The sequence below is a fragment of the Poecile atricapillus genome, chromosome 7 (assembly GCF_030490865.1).
Source record: "Poecile atricapillus isolate bPoeAtr1 chromosome 7, bPoeAtr1.hap1, whole genome shotgun sequence".
Classification (NCBI taxonomy): domain Eukaryota; kingdom Metazoa; phylum Chordata; class Aves; order Passeriformes; family Paridae; genus Poecile; species Poecile atricapillus.
In genome coordinates, this window is record NC_081255.1 from 7,821,089 (window position 1) to 7,840,784 (window position 19,696).

A 19,696-nucleotide genomic window follows, 5' to 3' on the forward strand; every position below is an offset into this window, starting at 1 on the left:
GTCTTCCTTTCCAAGCAGTGGCAGTGAAGCCTCTGGTTGTGCTCATCAAGCATTTCCATGCCAAACCAAGCCCCTAAATATCCAGACATCTTAAAATCCTTTTGCCCGGGGAGGAGGTCCATGGGTTTCCTGCATTGTCTCCTGTGATGGAAAATCCTCCTATTTGTGATTTTATGAATGCCAGTAAAGCAAATTTTCCCTCGGCAAGACTCTTCTTTCTAAAGCCTTTTTCGAAGACTCCTTTTCCCCAGTTATGCAGGAGCTTTAAAAGTATAATTATATATTTTTAAAAAAATCCCACCATGCTATTTATAAATTATTCTATATGCTCCCAACAAAGCAAGTGCCAGACTGCACTGGCGGAAAGCCCACTCTGGCTTCTCCTTGCTTGGTTTCAAAATGCAAATAACATTGCTTCTATGATTTTTTTTTTTCCCTAACTACAACAGCACGGGGGAAATCACAATGCAAACTCTTTCCTGGAAAAAAGAGAGAGAGAGAGAGAGAGAGAGAGAGAGAGAGAGAGAGAGATGAGGAAAATGTGGCAGCCTGGTGAAAGGGAGGTATGGGGAGTGAGATCTAGACCTAAGGCACAGAGACTGGGATCCAAACTTGAGCTGTGGAGGCTGAGATTCAGATCCAAGACTAGGATTGTTTGGGACCAGCATCTCTCATCAGAGCTGCCTGGATTCCCCCTGCCTGCCCTCCACCCAGCCTTGGGCAGAAGGCAGTAGAGGCAGGCAATGGTTGTGGCCTTTTCTCTTTCATTTAAGGCTTCTCTTTGCCCTCTCTCCCTTCCTGCATTCCTCCCCCAAGCCTGGATATGCAGAGCTGAGAGTTTCGAAACCTTTAGAGGAGTTGGAAAGCCCCAAGTCCCAGCAGAGCAGTGAAACTCTAGGATGGTAAGTGTGGTCCCAAAGGGTGTCTGATAACGGGAGGCAGGGATTTGCCAATCAGATATTTGAACAGAGCTGTTTCTACTGGGCAACGGTAAGCAAAGAGCCCAGCCTCTGCTCTGCCTCTCCTGTTACCATCTGCCTTCCTTTAATGATATGAAAAATAGCATTTATTGCTAAAAAATAAATAAAGAGAAGGTGGGAGAGGGGGATTACCGGTTGCTTTCCATCATGAAATTTCCTAGCCATCATACAAGACATTTCTTTATTATACATCCCAGTACGTATTCCAGGCAATGCCTCCCGCAAATAACAAAGAGAATATTTATTTCTTAATCCCCTTTCCTGCCCCCCCTCGGCTGCAAATTACCTCTGGGAGCCCGACAGCATTCAAAGGGTCGGGGCTGTAACATCGCAGCTCGCGTGGGGAGCAGGCTCAGCCGATGTTATCGGGCACAGCGATGCCTGCCAAGGTGAGGCACTGAAAAAGCCAAGCTGTGACACCGGTGCTGGGGTCAGCGCCGACAAGGCTTGCTGAGCGAGAGGTTTGCCATGAAGGGCACTAAAGCTGCGTGCATTAAAGGGGTTGCTGCAAATGTAATTAAGAGATGGTATCAGCGAGCGCCGCTGTGGCTGCCAGGCGAATCTCAGCCCTCGCAAATCACGGATCCCACCCGGGCCTGCCACAGGACCCCCATAAATCTCCGCAGCAAACGAGCTCTGCGGGTGTCAGGGGGAGCGATGCTCCAGCAGCTGCTGCTGGGGAGGGACCTTGCGGTGTGGAGATGGGATCGGCCCTGCGAGGGTGGGGGAAAGCTGGAAACTGCCACCTGAAGTTGTGCTGAGGGTCGGGAGGCTTGAAAGAAACCAAAATTAATCCCAAATGCGGCGAATCTCCAAAATGAAGGAATTGGGGAGGGGCAGGGTTAGGGCCACTGAGAATCCTTGGGATAACCAAGGGTTGCAACCCCATTCCCAGTTGGGTCTTTCAGGCCACGACCCAGCGGGTACCGAATCCCCAGGGGTGTCTGTTCCGGGTGGGTTTGCTCCAAGAGCTGCTCTGGAGTCCCTGCTCCCCCTGTCCCAGCCCAGATGTGCACGGCATTGATGGGCAGTGCAAGGGCAAAGCTGGTGGAGATCATGCAACTTTTGGAAAATTTTCCCTTTCCCCTCCTCCCCATTTCTTTTCCACTCTTATCTTTCTTTCCCTTTTCTTCTGCTCTTTTGTGGCTGGTCAGCCCAGCTTCCCTCCTCCCTCAATCCTTATTCTTTCCTGCTCTTTCCCCCATCTTCACCCCTGTTCTCTGCCTTTCCTCTCCTTGATCCCTCCCCATCCTGCCACTTCTTTTCCCCCCTGCGCAGCACTCTCCCTGCTACACTTCTCCCCTTCCCACCCCCTTCCCGTTTCACTTCATCTTTCCATCACATCCCATTTGCATCCCATCATACGCCGATCTCATCCCATCCTACTCCTTTCCCAATCCCGTTCCCATCCCCATCCCCGTCCCCGTCCCCGTCCCCATCCCCGTCCCCATCCCCGTCCCCGTTCCCGTCCCCGTTCCCGTTCCCATCCCCGTCCCCATCCCCGTCCCCGTCCCCATCCCCATCCCCGTTCCCATCCCCGTTCCCATCCCCATCCCCATCCCCGTCCCCGTCCCCATCCCCATCCCCATCCCCATCCCCGTCCCCATCCCCGTCCCCATCCCCGTTCCCATCCCCGTTCCCGTCTCTCCCCGTGCAGCCCCGCTCTCCCCCGGGGCTGTCCCGTCCATCCCGGGGGTCTCGGCTGTCGCTCCCGCGCCCCGCACCTGACCCTGACCCTGACCCTGACCCCGCGCGCCCCGCGGCGCCCCCCGGCGGCCGGCGCGGGAACGGCGCCTCCCCTCAGGGCGGTGCCGGGCGGGGGCCCCGCCCCGGGGCGGCGGCGCGGCGGTGCCGCGGGGCGGGCGGGCGGGCCCGGGGCGGTGCCGGGAGCAGGCCCCGCCCCGCGGCTGTGGGCGGGCGGCGGTGCCGGGGACGCGCGGTGCCGGTGCCGGTTGGCTGCGGGCGGTGACGGCGGGAGGCGGTGGCGAACATGGCGGCGGCGGCGGCCGAGGAGGCGGCGGCAGCGGCGGGGCGGCGCTGAGGAGGCCCGAGGCGGGCTGAGGAGTGGCGGGGCGGGCGGGCGGGGGCCCATGTGCGGTGGCGGCGGACCCCCCCCGCCCCCCACTACCCGTTCGCAGCCAGGCGCCGCCGAGGCGGCTCTGCGGGCGCGGAGCGAGCGCGGCCCCGGCCCGCCGGCGGCGGCGGCGGCGGCGGCAGCAGCAGGATGAAGTTCGCCGAGCACCTCGCGGCGCACATCACCCCCGAGTGGCGGAAGCAATACATCCAGTATGAGGTACGGCCCCCGGCAGGGCTGCGGGCACCGGCACCCCGCGCCTCCCGCTGCCCGCCGTGCCGCGGGGAGGTGCTGATGGAGAGGCAGCGTGTGTGTATGTGTGTGTGTGTGTGTGTGTGTGTGTGTCCGGCACCCCTCGGCTGTCCGGTTCATTAATTAATGAATTAATTACCGCCTGTAACCTCTTGCCGGGGGACAGAGGTCGGGGCACACGCGCGGTGCGGAGCTCGGCACACCCGGGCACCGCCGGCCCCGCCGCAGCCCCGGCGGGGCTTCAGCACCAGCGCCGGTTCCCGGCCCCGGCGGCGGAGCAGCGGTGACTTTGAGAGGTTCCCGGCCTCCCAAGGACGATCCCGCTGGGCTGGGCAGCTCCGGACGCCCTGCCGGGCTCACCGGTAGCGCTCTCGGCTCCCCCGAGCCCCCCAAAACAGGGCACCAAACCCCCATCAACTCCCCCGAGCCCCCCAAAACAGGGCGCCAAACCCCCATCAACTCCCGTTTTATGATCATTTTTAAGTAAGGCTCTGCATCTCGCTGCTTCACACTCCAGTCGGGGCGTTTGTGAGCACTGTTTGCACCAAGTTCTGCTGCATTAATCGTGAATTATCTGCAGAATACAGCTTTTTTTTTGGCTTTATTTTGCCAGCCTGCTAAAGGTCACGCTGATTGCATAGTTTCAGATTTATCACACTGGTTCTGGGCTTGGGTTGAACTGGATGGAGCTGGAGGTGGTTATTTGTAGTAAAACCATTTCCTATTCTAGTGTCAGCAGTAAAAGTGGCAGGTGCCGGCGACGTCTTTTCCACAAGTAATAATTAAATCTAGACAACGGAAAGCTGATTATAGGACAGCCACAATCAGCAAAACTTCTTGACTGCTTGACTCAGTTAAAACCACGCAACATTTGTTATTGTTTGAGGGCCTGTATTTTCTCTCTCCCTAGCACTATAATAGCAATTTATTTATCTTATGCCTATTAATCTGTCTGCATTTGCAAGGAAAACCACATTTATCTTAGCTTGCTTTGTTATAACGTCATTCTTAAAAAGTTTATATCTGCCCTTTTCACTCTTCCTTTGTTTTCCTCTACCTGACTGCAGAGGAACGGATGTTTAAATAAAAAGTGCAGTTGGAATTGGCTTTACAGCAATATTGTGATCTCCTTGAGTTATGTGGAGAGCTAGATGGCCAAATAATGCCATCAGTCTTTAAGGAGGAAGAAAACCATTGTCTTGATAAAATAAAGGGCCAGTTCTGCATCATGTCTCTGATGGGTTATCCCTGTGAGAGTTGTCTTCTGTTCCTGGAAACAGAAAACTTGGATATCTTCCCAAGAGCAGCTTTGGAGGTGGGTTGGAGGGGAAGGCAAGGGGGAAATGAAAGGGTGAAAGATCTGAGGGTAAGAGGGTAAGGAGACCCAGTGAACTACAACACCTCGATTAATGTGTGAAGAGCTCCGCTGCTCCTCTGCCATTCTGTTTTCATTACGGGAGGTTAATTTTCATCTGTTTTAACTGGGGCACTATTATTATGTCATCCTCCCTTCCTCCATCCCAGTTTAAAATGTAGATTTCAGTAAAAACTTCCTTCAAGTTGTTACTCTTTCTAATCACAAGTAATCTCCTCCTAGGATAGACAGCTTAATGTGGGGTGAACGAAAACACAAACCTCACCCTCCCTTTCAGTAACAACTTTCAAACTCTTTGTTTGCCTTGTTGCAGCTGGCTGGATGTGAGTCAGCCTCCTGCTCATGCATTTTACAGTGATGGAATAGCCTGGCATTTATTATTCAGTAACTGGTGGTCGTGTGGGTGCAGTGCATAAAAGCCCAGCACTACCTCCGTTTACTTGTTGATTATTCCCGAGGCAAAAAGCACCCAGCCCTCCTTTGTCCAGAAAAATTCCCAGGCGTTTAGCAAATGTGAGGTTAAAACTTCGCCTTGTGTTACTTGTATGCAGCGCTGCTCACAGAAGGTGTCACAGTAACATTTTAAAACACTATTTGTATATTTAATAGTGTTATAATGTTTCTTCACCTCACAGTTTCTAGCTTTTCCTTCTTAATTAAAGCGGGAACCACCCTTTCAGAGTGAGAGATCTTCCCGGGTAGGTTTTTAACTCTGAAAAGATTCTTCCTGTTTCCAGCACGTCACCTTTAAGATGACACAATTCTGGAATGGTTTAGGTTGGAAGGGACCTTGAAAATCCTCTTGTCCATCCCCTGCCATGGGCAGGGACAGCTTCCACTATCCCAGGGTGCTCCAAACCCCATCCAGCCTGGCCTTGGACACTCCCAGGGATGTGGCAGCCACAGCTTCTCTTGGCAACCTGTGCCAGGGCCTCCCCACCCTCAGGGAAGATTTTTTTGCATAATATCTGATCTAACCCTGCTCTCTTTCAGTTTGAAGCTGTTCCCCATGAAAGGACTAAAAGATGATGTAAAAATTGTTTCCTCTAAGTCGTTCTGTGTTGTAAAGCTTACATACCCTCTTCTTAATTTTCTGCTCTGGTATTTGTAGTTATTTTCATTGGATTCCTGGAGTGTGGCAGGACCCAGGTAACCTGTGAGATCCTTGGATGGGGTTTGAAGTGTGCCTGGGGGAGCTTTGCCAGTCAGACCAGGTGTAATCTGTTGGTGATAACATCAGAAAGAGGAATGAGATTGTTGTGTTTTTAATACCTAAAAATGTAGTTTCAGTTTCAGGTGGTCTTTAACAATTGACAGTCCTCAAAACTTCTTACCATTAACATGCTCTTTCCCTCCAAAAATATTCAGTTTAAGTATTCTAAGTGTGCTTGCAGGAAGTATGGAAGTTGCCAGGGTTTAGGGGCTGGTAGTCAGGGTGAGAGCTTTAGGGAGAGAAAAATCCATTAATTTTCTTTTAACAGGCAAAAGTAAGATATATTTTAATAGGTGTGACTTAGATTCTTATTTTCTTTCAGCAAAAGCTCTGCAGTGACCATTACTGTACATCTGCTTTTTGAGAAGGAGCACTTGGCTTACAGAAAAGAGGGAAAATGGCAATGAATGCTATTCATATTTACACAAACCTTGATTGACTTGATTTGGCTTTCCATTCCAAATTTCCCTTCTAAAGATTGCATGAAATGATGTGGATGTGCCTTACCCTGGCAGCAGCAGTGAAAAGGTTTGCTCACCTTGTTGTAGGGGATCTGGCAGTGCATTTTCTTCTGTAAAGTGAATCACATTTTCCTAGCCTGGCAAACTATGGCCATTTTGCCTTAAAAGTTTTGTGCCATTCATTTACCCTTCAGTTCCTTTGGAAAACAGGAAAAATGGAAAACGGGAAAAGCATGAAAACAAACAAAATCCCAACTTTTTGTGTCAGATGACTAAATTCTCATTTCCACATACTGAAAAAATTCAGGTAACTCTCGCATGGATTTCAGCTGATGCTGCTTTTTTTTTTGGCTGAGAGTGTGCTCTGCTGCATATAATGCTCATTTTTGATGCAGTGAAATACTGGGGTTGTTGGTCCTGTTTATCCACAAACCCTCCTGGGTTCCTTTGCTCTCGTGTCCCTCTCTTTGGAGCGCTTTCAGGAGGAGAACATAGCTCTGCCTGCTCAGACTTTTAAATGTGTGTGTCTGCACGTCCAGCTGATGGAACTGTACAACTCACTTGCACAGTTGCCAGATGGCTGTTTGGTTGCAGTTAATCTGGCCTGAATTTGTTTCTCTGCAGAAATCTGGTGGCATTTTTATAGATAAAGTACATAATACCTTTGAAATTGCAGCAGCTGGGGAGGGAGGAGGAGCAGAACAGTTATTACAGGTGCAAAGTTCATGGGAGACATGGGTAAAGGTGTGAGCAGGTGACCTCTCTCCCCTTTGAGGGAGATTCCAGGTTTTTTAAGTCCTTTTGCTGCTGCAGAAGAGAAACAGGTTGTTGAGTTTTAGGCATCATTTCTCCCAGACACCACCTGCAGCAGGAAGTAGGTGGGGAGAGAGGAAACTGATAGCTGAGGTTGCCTGCTTGCCTTTAGAGTCTCTCTTGAAGAAACAGGCTTTCAGTTTTTGGGAAGTGGCCAATTCTGCTCGTCAAACCCAGCTTCATGATAGGCAGTTCACACCCAGGCTTGCCACCTCCTGACACAAATCTGTTGTGCTATTTCACTATTTGTCCTTCGGGCTGTTAGCGGACGAGCTTAGAGGAGCAGAAGTGGTTTGAAAGACTCCTTTTAAAACAGTAGGGTTTTTTGAGTGTTTTAAGGTTTTTGTCCTTGATTTTGTTCACTGTTAGGGTCTGATGGTTGCATTTTCAAGTGTTTTCTTTTTTTTTTTTTGTTCTCTCATATGTATTTCCACAAGTTTACTGATTGTGTGAGTTGTAGCACTGGCACAGTCTAAAGCAGGGAAATAACCCATTTTATTTAGTTTGAGGGCAGGAAGAGTAATTCCTAAGTGTTTCACATTGACAGTGATGGATAACTTTTGTAAACGATCGGCTCTGAAATTCTGTAATCTAGAGGACTAAATAGTTTAGGTGTGAAGGAGCACTGAGTCTTTCACTTTCAGGTTATTGGTTTACTTATATAGGTCAGGAAAGCAGTAACAAAATCTGCTGCCCTGCAGCTGCCAGATTGTACTATGTCAGTCTGCATGGGGAGAGGTCTCTGGGACGACTGACACCTTCAGCTTTCAAGATTGTTTAGTGCAGGACTGTCAGTGTTGTCCTTTTTAATTTGTTTTTTTTTTTTTTTTCTAAATGACTGATAAAGCCAGAGACAGGAATTACACTGAGTTTACCTCTGGGTGGGTTAAGAGATGAGTTATTACTACAGTGACTTTCAATGTGCTGTCTCTTTGGTTTGTTTAGCCTGTGGCATGTGGTTGTGGTTCATGGAAAAAGTTACTGGTAGGTGAGGATGACGAGTGGGATGGAAAAGGAGGAAGACTTTTTCACTGCTTGGTGTGCAGGGGCAGATCATGTGCTGCTGACCAGTGAGTCACGGGGGAAAGGGACTGAAGTGGCCAGTGCTCCTGAGGAATTTTAGAAAAGCACCAAGAGTAGAGGAGAGCTGTGCTGCTGGAACGAGGATCATCCAGCAGTGGCTTAGTTGGGAAAACAATTATGCAAGTGACCTTTGTTGAGACCTCTGTGGACTCAGGAGCCAGACCTTTGAGAGATGCCAGAGCTGCCGGTGTAAGCAGCCACCTTGGATATCTTGTGATAAACAGACTTGTCCTTTAGACCTTGTATTTACCCAACAGGATCGTAACCACCGTGTTACAACAGTGCTCAGTTCCCAGCTGCTGAGCTGGTGGTTTTTACCTCGAGGGTGTTGGGTGATTTGTCATTTAGGCTGTGAGGTTTTGTCCTGGGGTGCTGTGGCACACACCTCTGCTTCTGCTATCTTTCAGGTTTATACAAGTAAGGGATATGCTGAGATTCAGGCAGAATAGATAGGAACTAAGAAGACCTGAATGACTTTTTTGTGTTGGATTTCTGTGGGCTCAAAAGTGAGGGAATAAGTTTGGTTTTCTGTGGTGCTGGAAGAGGGCATACATTCAGTATGGGCTTTAAGATGTGAGGTGTAAGCAAATCACTTTGCAGTAGGAATGGGTCTTTCTCCTTGGCTTCTAATTCCCAAATTGTGGTTCAGGTTATTGATAAAACCCTAGAATGTTTTGGGTTGGATTTAAGATCATCTTGTTCTAACTCCCTGCCATGGGTCGGGGCACTTTCCACTAAACCAGGTTGTTTCAAGCTCTGTCCAACCTGGCCTTGAACACTTCCAGGACACTGGAACAGCTTCTCTGGACAACCTGTGCTAGGGCCTTACCACCCTCACAGGGAAGAACTTTTTTCCTAATATTTTATTCAAACCTGCACTCTGTCAGTTTGAATCCATTCTCTCTTGTCCTGTCATTCCTGGCTGTTGTCTGAAGTCCCTCCCCAGCTCTCTTGGAGCCCCTTTAGGCACTGGAAGGGGCACTGAGATCTCCCTGGAGCCCCAGCTGAGCACCCCCAGCTCTTTTTCACCCTGTCTCCATAGCAGACATGCTCCAACCCCCTGATCATCATTGAGACCCTCCCCTGAACTCACCTCATTCCTTCAGTCATTGGTCTGAATTCAGTTCATGGGGATGTGAGTGAGCAGATCTTTAATCTGTGCCTGGAGCGACACCAGCACCTTAACAACTGCCTGGGACAGAGGACTTCCAGAAAGGAGCTGCAAGGGAGCTCATGGTGCCTCCAGGACCTGAAACCTGATTAATTAATTAATTCTGCCTGGTGTTAATGTTGCCCTTTGGTTCCCCACCTCTAGAGAAGGCAGTCACCCTTGGTTCCATAATCTCCTTCATCATGTTGTCTATAGCTTTTAGAATGTATGTGTGGTTTTGTGCTCCTGTATAACAGTGGTGAGAAATCCCTGAGGCTGCTTTTCCTCCATTTGCCTTGACAAACTCCTCTGTGTCACGCAACACTTCAGGTTTTCTTGTTATTTCTTCATTTTTTTAATGTAAAGCCTTTAGCATCCTACTGACTGGGAAACATTTTTCCGAGGGAAGACGCTGAAATGTACGGTTGGAATAAATTTTATAGATTAGTAAGATAACAGGTTTCAGACAAAGCAGTCAGTAAACATGAATCTGTTTCACTTGTGAACAGAAATATCTGTGATAGCCTTGACATCACGTACCATAGCTTTCTGTGCCAGTCTGCAGGATAAAAGGGCTTTAATTGCTTTTGTTTTCAAACAGGTGTATCAAAACTGTGTAATTTTTTTTTTTTTTTACTTCTTAATACTAACTGTGTTCCTTGTTCTGTGCTTTTCCCTTGCAGGCTTTGAAAGAGATGCTATATGCAGCTGTGGACCAGGCCCCTTCTATAGAAGGTAAGCAAATTGTAACCCACAGTTGTGTTTTTCTTGGCACTGGGTGCTGGACACGTAGTCCTGCTACTTTTCTGTCCTCAGTCCTCCTAAATTGGTAAACTTAATATCCTGATGGGCAAATGCCTGGCCTTTCACAGCCTGCGTGCTATTTCTGATTGTTAGAACCCTTTGTCCTCTTTCATTGGGACAATAAATGTCTTTGTATAGTTTGAGACAGCAACAGCTGGATTCCTCTTGCTTATAAGGTCATTCAGTGGTGGAAGTATTTTCTTCATTGCTTGAGAATAGAGCTTTGTTTTCCTGTGAGAGCCAGCCACTCTGGGAGATAGCTGTGCTGGAGAGACACTGGTTCCTGGTTTGTTACTGGTGATTTGAGCTGGAAGAGTCTCATCCTTTTGTTCTGTTCCTCCCTGAATGCTGTGCTGCCTCTCCCATGTGGACATGAGTATCTCTTCTTATTTGCATGTGTTTATCGCCTCTGACTGCTCTAGGTTATTCCAGTAAGGTGTTTGGTTTTGAGCTCACTGCATTTTAAATAGTTTGTTTAATTAAGTGATGATCTGTGCAAAATTTCTTAATAGAGCCTTTTAATTTCTGTATCTTTCTTCCTTTTGTTGTCTTTAAAGTACTGAAGAGTTTTTGCCTCTGTGTTGCTTTACTCCTTACTTTCTTGCCCTTCATATGGATTTCCAACTGCTTCATAACCTCCTTACCTTTATTATTTTCACTTTGATTGCAGAGTTAATTTTACTAATTTCTGAACATGGCCCTAGGCTTCTTGTATATTTATAGAGAAGGAGAGCAAGTGCTGTTCCTTGTGAAGTCAGCTGTCTAACATCAGTAATGCTGGTCATTCTTCATGTTACTTCATTAATTACTTTCCTTTTGTTGATTAGAACTGGGAAATGAGGTGTGACGTAGTTAATAAAATGTGATCTTTTTTTTTTTTAATTTAACTTAACTCCACCTGCTCTTCAATTAGAATTTTAAAACCAGAGCTGCAATAATTAATAGTTTAAGAGAGTGTGTGTAGGATGGGGCAGTCTGTCCTTAAACTCTTCAGAGGTGCATTCCAAGCTGAAAACTTTGTGGAAGCAATGCTCAGGCAGGTGTAATTTTTAAATTTAACCTGACACTTCGTAGCTCACTCAACTCATCCTGCTAATTTTGTTAAAAGAATCAGACTTTTCTCTAAAGTACAGGTCCTAGAACTAGGTTTCTAAAGGTCCTAGAATCCAAAATCTATGGGTTATCTTTGGAAAACTCAGCATACACTGGCAAAGAGGAAAGTCTTGCTTTATTATTTTAAAGTAGCAAAATTGCATAAAACCCACCCACAAACCTTTCTCCCCAACAGAATTAGACTAAGAGGAACTGAAGTTTTCTGTGTAGGCCAAACTGACTACAGTAACTTTTAAAGACAATTTACTAATGTTATTGAAAATCCAGCAATATTTTTATGGGAGATTGTAGCAATTGTAAGACTTTTTTTTTTTTTATTTCCTCTCTTCTGTCCATTGGTTTATTATTGACAGTGTGAGCAAATGGTGTCTGTGCTAATGGAAGTTTGTAGTCTGATGCTGGAATGGGAATTCCTGGGCTTGGCTGGGGTTCTCTAGGGTTTCAAGGTGGGCTTGAGTTGCTCGTTCTAAATTCAGCATTTTGATTTCTTTAATTTCAGTGCTTGTGTTACAGTGGTGTTCTGTAATGTGCTGTGATGTTTGTGTGTAAACAGATTTGGCAAAGAAAGAGGAGGTGAATGAAATGACATTATATTTATGCTCTTTTAAACACTGTTAGAATTTTAACTTGTGCTTCTGCCTCCTTTGATGCTTTAAAAACCTCAACAAAAGGAAAGCAACTAAGACAGTTTCCATCAGTAGAACAATGTTCTGTTCATTTCTGGAGGGGTTGGGTCTTTTCCTCTTTACTGTAGAGAATATAATCCACACTGTTTTAAACCATTCTTATTGAAGTCTGTCTGCCTGACCCACCCTAAATTGAGGGCAGTTCCACTAATTCCTTCACCTTTTGTGCTTCACCTTTTTTCCATCCCTGTTGCTTACATCCTTTTTTTTTTTTTTAAGCCCTTCTGCATTTGTTCATAGAAACTTTAGGCCAGGTTTAGTAGGTGGCTGCACACAAATCATGCCCAGAACACTGCTCTAGTCCCTATCAGAGGAGATGGAGCACGTTCCTTGAATTTTGAGAGGGAATGTAGTAGCTACTGTCAGGGGCTGGCTGTTGGCCTGCATATTTCCAGTTTAATATGGATTTTGCAATGGATACTTCTGTGTTGTTGTGAGCTTAGCACAGAAACTACAGAGCTGTGCTACTGAAACCCAGCCTCCCAGTATGAGCCTAATGTAATCTCATTTTAGACTGGTCTAACTAAAATCCATTTATTAATTGATCTCGTTGATCACAGACACGCTGCAGAGCTCCAGGGTTGGCTCTGATTTACCTTGCATGAATTGTAAGCTAATCTTTGGATAATATATTGGATTGTGAAGACAAGGGAGTTTTGTTCAGCAAAGCTGGGGCTGTTCCTGGTTCTTATTCTGCTCGGCTGCATGTGTGATCTGGCATTTGTGAATGAATTTCTTCATTTTCTGCTGCAGGCTGCTTACTAAGTCAGTAAAATTTGTGTGTAGACAAGAAATGCTTCCTATTGCTTAGTGGAATGCTGAAAGCACTTTGGAAATTCTTTATAATAACTAAAAAAAGTGCTACCCAACCAAGGCATGTAAATAATAGGCAAGGCAAGGTAATAGGTGAGCCACCCATCATGAATAGCTTTCTTTGGGTTTGTATTTAGGCATTTTCTGTTTGTGGGTGGGTAAACAAACCTAACTTCAGAATGACTCTTAGAGTCTGCAAGGGAAAGTTGCTTGTGCTGCTTTAGTGGACAAAGTGCTGTTGGGAAGAGGATCTTGGCTCCAAATTGTGCAGTTCGTTCTGTGGATATATGGTGACCCTTCTCACTGTGCTACATTGAATCACACCCATGCCTATCTGCTTTTTCCTATTTTTGGGTAATATACAGACTGTGATTTTTAACAAAAAGCCTTGTAGAGGTGGATAAGCAAAACCAATCCAGGCTGTAGAGTAGGAAGAGGTTGTTTATAGCTGCCCCCTCAAACAATTGCAAGGTGCTGTGGCTCCCTATGTTCCACGTGAGTTATTCCAGACTGTAACATGTCATTTCTGGCAGTTTCTAGCTGTACACATAGATTTCTTTAATCTGTTCAAAGATACATTTTTTTTTCCATCCATCTGTCTCCTTTGTAATGACAGTTTTTATATGCCAGTGTTATTCCTCCAGATGCTCCTCATCTTTTTACAAGGCAATCCCCTGATGAAACCTGCACCATCTTTCCACCTGAGCAACATCTGTACTAAATTAGTGTTCAGTCTGTTAATTCAATCCCTTGCACATCACTGGAAAAGGTATCAAACCATGCTGGATTCCCAGTTGTATGATGAGACTTGCTTGGCTTCTGGAGAGTTCTCTGGAGCGTGTTTGCTTCCTTAGCTGTTTGGAGCGTTCTGCTCGCTGTTACTGGAACAAGGAGGGTGAGTGGATGCTGCTCCCAGGATATCATTCATGGCTCCTGAGTCCCTGTGGCATGGCAGGAAGGTCTGATTGCAAGTGTGCCAGACCAGGCAACCTTATTTGACCCTAAGATACCTTTAGCAAGAATCTGTGATGATTTAGAGGCAAAACCTGAGCGTAGCAAAAGCATGAAATTCTGACCTCGCTGGGGGCATGCTGTTTTGGTTTTCTTTTTCTTTGTTTTTTTTTGTTTTGGTTTTGTTTTGTTCTCTTGTTGTTTCCTTGTCCTCCCACTGCTTCCTGTTCCATTTGACACCTAAGTAAAACAGGTTACTGGACCACTCTTGCTTGGAGTGCTCCTGATTATTCCACTTGGTGAGCAGATGTGTCGGCATCTCCCCAAGCTCCTTACGATGCTGCGGACACAAAAGTGCAGCTGTAAATTATTCATCCTCATTATCTGCTTGAATGGACAGGAGCCACTCTAAATATTATTTCCTAGAATATTTGCCTTCCAGATATTTAAATTTATCCTTCCTTTAATACTTGTGTAAACAAATATTGTTGTTGAAATATCAGATGGTACAAGAGCGTCCTGTTGTATCCTCTTATTCTGGAAATTACTTAAACCCAATCCCCTGTTCCAGTGGCGCCTTTCAAACAAGGATCACACTGATTATGTGGGGATGGAATGGTGTATTGGGGTAGGAGTGGGGAGTACAGATGTTCTAGGGTAGAATTCAAACCCAAAGGTAAGAGCTGGTGTTAAAACAACATTAATTAGTGGGGGAAAAGCTTTAGTGGTGACAGATATCCTCTGCTGGGGCCCGTAATCTTCGTGGTCACCTGTTTACTCTTGATGGATTAGGAAAGCAAGAGGTGCAAGTTTGGGACATTCTGAGAGTGCCAGCACTGGCAGCCTGTCCCATGTTATTCCACCCTTGTTTCTGCTTTCATGTGAAAAGCACTTGCCCCGTTAACTGACAGCTACAGATCTTTAGTTTGGATTTATTTGTGTTACTGAATAAACAAAACAGTATTCTTTATGGGGATAAATAATCTTGGTGAATAAGTAGGGTGTGGGACATCACATTCTTTTTCTTTCCAGAGGAAGTTATGAGCCTGACAGTTTTTGTTACATGCAGACATGCTTTGGAGGGTTGATCAAAGGCTTAAGATTTGTCTGTATATATGCAGATGTCTTCTTTTTATTTCAAAATAAACATTTATTTCCAATTGCACAAGCTTACTTTGTAGCGGCTTGAGGTTTTGTTTACATGGGAATGCTTAAGGCTTAAAAGAGTCTTCAACAGAAGTGCTGCACATCAGAAGCAGCCACAAAGAGATTAATGCTTTGTCTTTATTTCAACGTGTTGTCACACACCCATGAGGACAATGGGTTGGTGTCCTACACCCCAGATGCAGCTCCTGGATTCTGTCTAGGCTGTAATTCAGTCTGTAGGCCTCTGTATTTATAATTAGTATGTAAACTAACAACAAAAAAAAAAAAATTACAATCCTGTGACAATCCCCTTCTCAGCTGGAGACCTGATGCCAGGTATTGCATTAGCTGTAGAAAAATAGGTTATTGGGCTTGTGGAAAACGTTAGCTCCCAGAGTGTGCAAACGGTGGACAGGAGGAGAAATTGGCAGCATACCAGCATTTAGAAGGAGATGATGTCTGGTTTCTCTTCCCTTGGAGCAATACAATTTGAAAGGTAAACAGTGCATATGGTTGGAGTAGGGTCCAGAGAGAACAGCTGGATGCTCACTAAAATATTTGGAGCACAGATGCCTGAGTGAAAACGTGGAGTACCGTTCATGTAGAAGTCATTTTGCTGTCAGAAGCGGTTCAGTGCTCACAGCAAGGCAGCACAGAGACTGCTTTGTACCAAGCCCTGCCACTTTCTGTGCCTTCAGAGCAGAGCACACCCACCCACGCTGCTGGTACAGTGACTTCCTCTGAGGTGATGAGCACCAAGAAGCTGAATTGTGCTTAACCAGTAATGAGAGTAACGTGGATGTAGAATAAAGGTCAGGTTAGGCACAGAGCTGGAGTCTCAGGGTGGAATCAGGGAGTGGTTTGGCTTGGAAGGGACTTATAAAGGTCATCTAGTCCAGCCCTCCTGCCATGGGCAGGGACACCTTCCACTGGACAGTGTTATTCTTCCAGATGCTCTTCATCTTTTTACAAGGCAATCCCCTGATGAAACCTGCATCATCTTTCCGCCTGAGCAACATCTGTACTAAATTAGTACAAAATTAGTAAATTAATTAGTAAAATTAATAAATTAAATTAGTAAAACACTAGACCAGGTTGCTCCAGGCTGTGTCCAGGCTGGTCTTGAACACTTTCAGGGATGGGGCAGACACAACTTCTCTGTACCAGGGTTTCCCCACCCTCACTGTGTAAAAAACATCTTCCTTATGTGTAATCTAAAGTGACCCTCTTTCACATTAAAACCATCACTAACACAACAGGCTCTGCTAGAAAGTCTATCCCCAGGCTAGTGAGTAGTGATTGAGTGATTGAAGGTGATTTGTTGGTTGTGGAGACAAGCAGCCAATACAAGGTTTGATGTCATTACTTTCCTGTAGACCACAGGTTCTGAAGCTGTGGTGTGAGAGTACTTTCAGGGCTGGCTGGTATGCTCAGGGTCCTGTCCTGCCTGCAGATGCTTGAGCTTTTTCACTTCTTATAAACCACTTGTTTCAGAAAATCTCCTGGAGCCAGTGGGAGCCTCTCTGGGGTTCTCAGGGTGGTGTGGGATCATGCAGGGTAACCAAGAAGGTCATGGAGGGTAGGTGGTTTGTTTAGCAGGTTGATCACTGTTTCTTTATGAAGGAAGCTTGTGATTGCGGTCAGTGGAAATGCTGGATTTCCTCACCCTTTCCATTTGCCCCATAGCCAGCTCGTGGCTGATTCTCTGCTTCATCTGTGTGGACAAGCCTGGAAACTTGAGCTGCTGCTGAGCAAGCCTTCTTCCTTTTTCCTCTGCTTTGTGGTGTGTCCTGTGCAGCTTCGGCAGCAGCTCAGGCTGCTCTGACACATTTCTGTTGAAGAACTCAAGTCCTAAGCATACCAAAAAGCAGGCTCAAGGCTTAGGAACAGGCAGTTAATTGAACCATCGAAAATTCTCAGTTGGGAGGATCTATGAGGATCATCCCTGCACAGGACCATCCCCAAGAGTGGCACTGTGTGCCTGAGAGCACTGTCCAAATGCTCCTTGAGCTCTGTCAGGCTTAGTGCTGTGACCACTTCTCTGGGGAGCCCATTCCAGTGCCCAGCCACCCTCTGGATGAGCAGCCTTTTCCTAATATCCAACCAAAAAAACACCAGGTCATTCCCACCCTGCTGTCCCTGGGCACCAGAGGGCAGAGATCAGTGTCTGCCCCTCTCCTTCCCCTCATGAGGAAGCTGTGGACTGTGCTGAGTCTCCTTTTCCCCAGGCTGAACACACCCAGTGGCCTCAGCCGCTCCTCATATGGTTTCCCCTCTAGACCCTTCACTGTTCCTCTCTGTCATTTTGTCCTGTGCCATTTTTTTCTTTACTTCAGCACCTTGGTATTGAGTGCTAAGAGGTGTTAAACCCAGGATAATCCAAGATCTGGGTGTAGAGCAGGAGGTAAAGGTGGGAGATGGACCTGGCAGTCCAGGCTGGGCCTGGAGACAGGTTTCTCTGGCAGGAAATGTTCAGCTGTGCCTTTTTTTCTTTTTTCCTTTTTCCCTTTTCCTACTTTTTCCTTTTCCCTTTTCCTACTTTTCCTGCTTTTCCCGCTTTTCCCCCTTTTCTCCTTTCCATTTTTCTTCTTTTTCTCTTTTTTCTCTTCCTGCATTTGCTTTCCCATACATTAAGATGCCAGTCTGTGGTTAGATGAATTAACACTGCTTGTAATTTGGCTGGAATGTGCCAGGTTTCATGTTAATGGTCAGAACTCAAGGGTTGGAAAGTAGATTTGCAAAGCTGGGAGACAGACAGCAGTGAGATATCAGGCAGCACAGTGGCTGAACACATGAAGAGCACTGCACATGTTTATGGAAGAGGCCATTATTTATTGCTTTGTTTCAAAAAAAGGCTTTACTAGACGTCTTAACAGCAAGATTTACTGTGTATGAGGCAGCCTCAGGCTTTCTAGTCATTCCTTTGGCGCTGTGTTTGATATAGGTGACTTGAATTATTAGACAATTTAGATTTTTGGATGAGTCTGTAGCTACTCAGTGAATAATGCAACATGAATTAAGCTTGATTGGTTTCTCTCTCTTTAAAAATGCATGCTGTGGGCAAGGGAATGAGCAAAGTGTCCCTGGAAGGAGATTTCATTCTTCTACATCATAGCTGCTTGTAAGATGCTTCAGAAAAATGGGCAATGTGCCAGTGGCCATGGAGTGGTGGCACCTCTGTGTGATGTGGTGAGAGGACCAAAGGCTGTCCCTCTTCCTAGAGTGGTCCTTTTTGTTCTCTTAATCTGCTGTAAGGCCACAGCACGCAGAGACTATTGCACAATCGGTCTCTCAACATGAAAAGGTCTCTTTGATTAAGTAATTTTACAATTAGCAACAATGTGGTGAAAAGTCATCCCAGTCCTGGTTACATGTCTTTCCTGATTTCTGAAGTAAAAATGAAAGCTAGTTGACTATTTCACCTGTGTTGGGCTTTTTTTTTTAACACTGTATCTGTAGCCTTACAGTTTGACATCCAGCAGAAAATGAATTCATTCTAAAATGTAACCGTGCTTTTTGTAAATACATAATCTTTAACTTTAGTAACAGCTTGAAACTGCAGAATATTGGTTTTACAAAGCCACTGTTAAAAACAATTACTTCAAAAATTTCTGGTTTATTCTATTTATTACCCAACCATATGGATATTAAGATATTTTTTGTATAGACATTAAGATATTTTAGATTGTTTTATGCTGCCTTTGTTGAGCGTGGTAACCTTTTTTCCCTGAATTAGAACAGCCCAGGTGTGAAAGCCTGATCCTATAGTTCAGTTCTTTTGGGAACTGAGAAGGGAAAACCATGGAGAGGTATAAAGCATATTTTACTAACCTCTGGTATGAAAGAGTACATAAAATTCCTTAGTTGTAAGGCAGCAGCACCATGAGTCAGAGTTGTCTATGTTTAACTAAAAATCACAAAGAAAACTGCATGAAAATATATAAATTTACTTTTTAAAGTGGTTTTTCTCTGTCCAGGGTGGTGACTGAGATCACAGAGGGCACAGACATCACTGGGATGGTGCAAAGCCTTTCTGGGCACTGACTCTTCTTGAATTGTGCACTCAGCAGCTCGACTTCCCTCTGCAAGGGGGAAGCCTTGTTTATCTCCTAGGAGATGGAAAACCAATTTCTACTTTTTGATGAGAAGCTGCCAGGCTATTTGACTAGACAAGAGAGGCAAGGCAGTGTTGTTGAGAAGAGGGGAATATAAATACCAATATAAATGCAATTTATTTTGCATGTGCTATATAGCCCCAGGCACACGTTTTAGAGGGGGAGTGAGAATTTTTTGCATGCTGAAATGCCAGCTCTAAATAGAAAAAGAGGCAAATTTGACATCCAGACTGTGTTTATAACCTTGCTTTTATTTTTACTGTAATTGCTTTTGCATGCTTTTATAAATGCTCCTAATGTCTTTGTGGGGCAAAATGCAGAGGAGCTGCAAAGATCAGCGTGGGTGAGCTGATAATTTGGGATCTGTCTTGTCCCGCTGTTGCAGACTTGTTCTGACACGTGGCCAGGGCTGCTATTCTGGAACCTCCTTGCTGGGATCCCATCCCTGCATGGATCTGCCGAGGCAGAGTTCAGTGCCAGCCTCTCTTCTTGTCACTCCTGGGTCAGCTGTAGGGGAAAAATGGGCACAGCTGGTCTAAACCCCCCTTTTTTTTATTTTAATTCTCTCCTGTTCCAGCTGATTGATCATTTGTATAGTTTGTTAGGAGTTTCTGTGTTTTGAATGCTGTGTGGCAGAGCATCAGCAGCATGTACATTTTGGTTCCTG

The 19,696-nt window shown here is 45.8% G+C and overlaps 1 protein-coding gene across 1 annotated transcript in view; it reads left to right on the top strand.

Moving 5' to 3' along the window:
* The first annotated feature begins 2,965 nt into the window (after window positions 1-2,965).
* XPR1 (xenotropic and polytropic retrovirus receptor 1) overlaps window positions 2,966-19,696 on the top strand; it is a 100,366-nt gene continuing 83,635 nt past the window's right edge. The window contains exons 1-2 of the mRNA XM_058843331.1: window positions 2,966-3,273; window positions 10,085-10,136. Coding sequence (XP_058699314.1) covers window positions 3,205-3,273; window positions 10,085-10,136 — 121 coding nt within the window. The 5' untranslated portion in view covers window positions 2,966-3,204. The remainder of the gene's footprint in view (window positions 3,274-10,084; window positions 10,137-19,696) is intronic.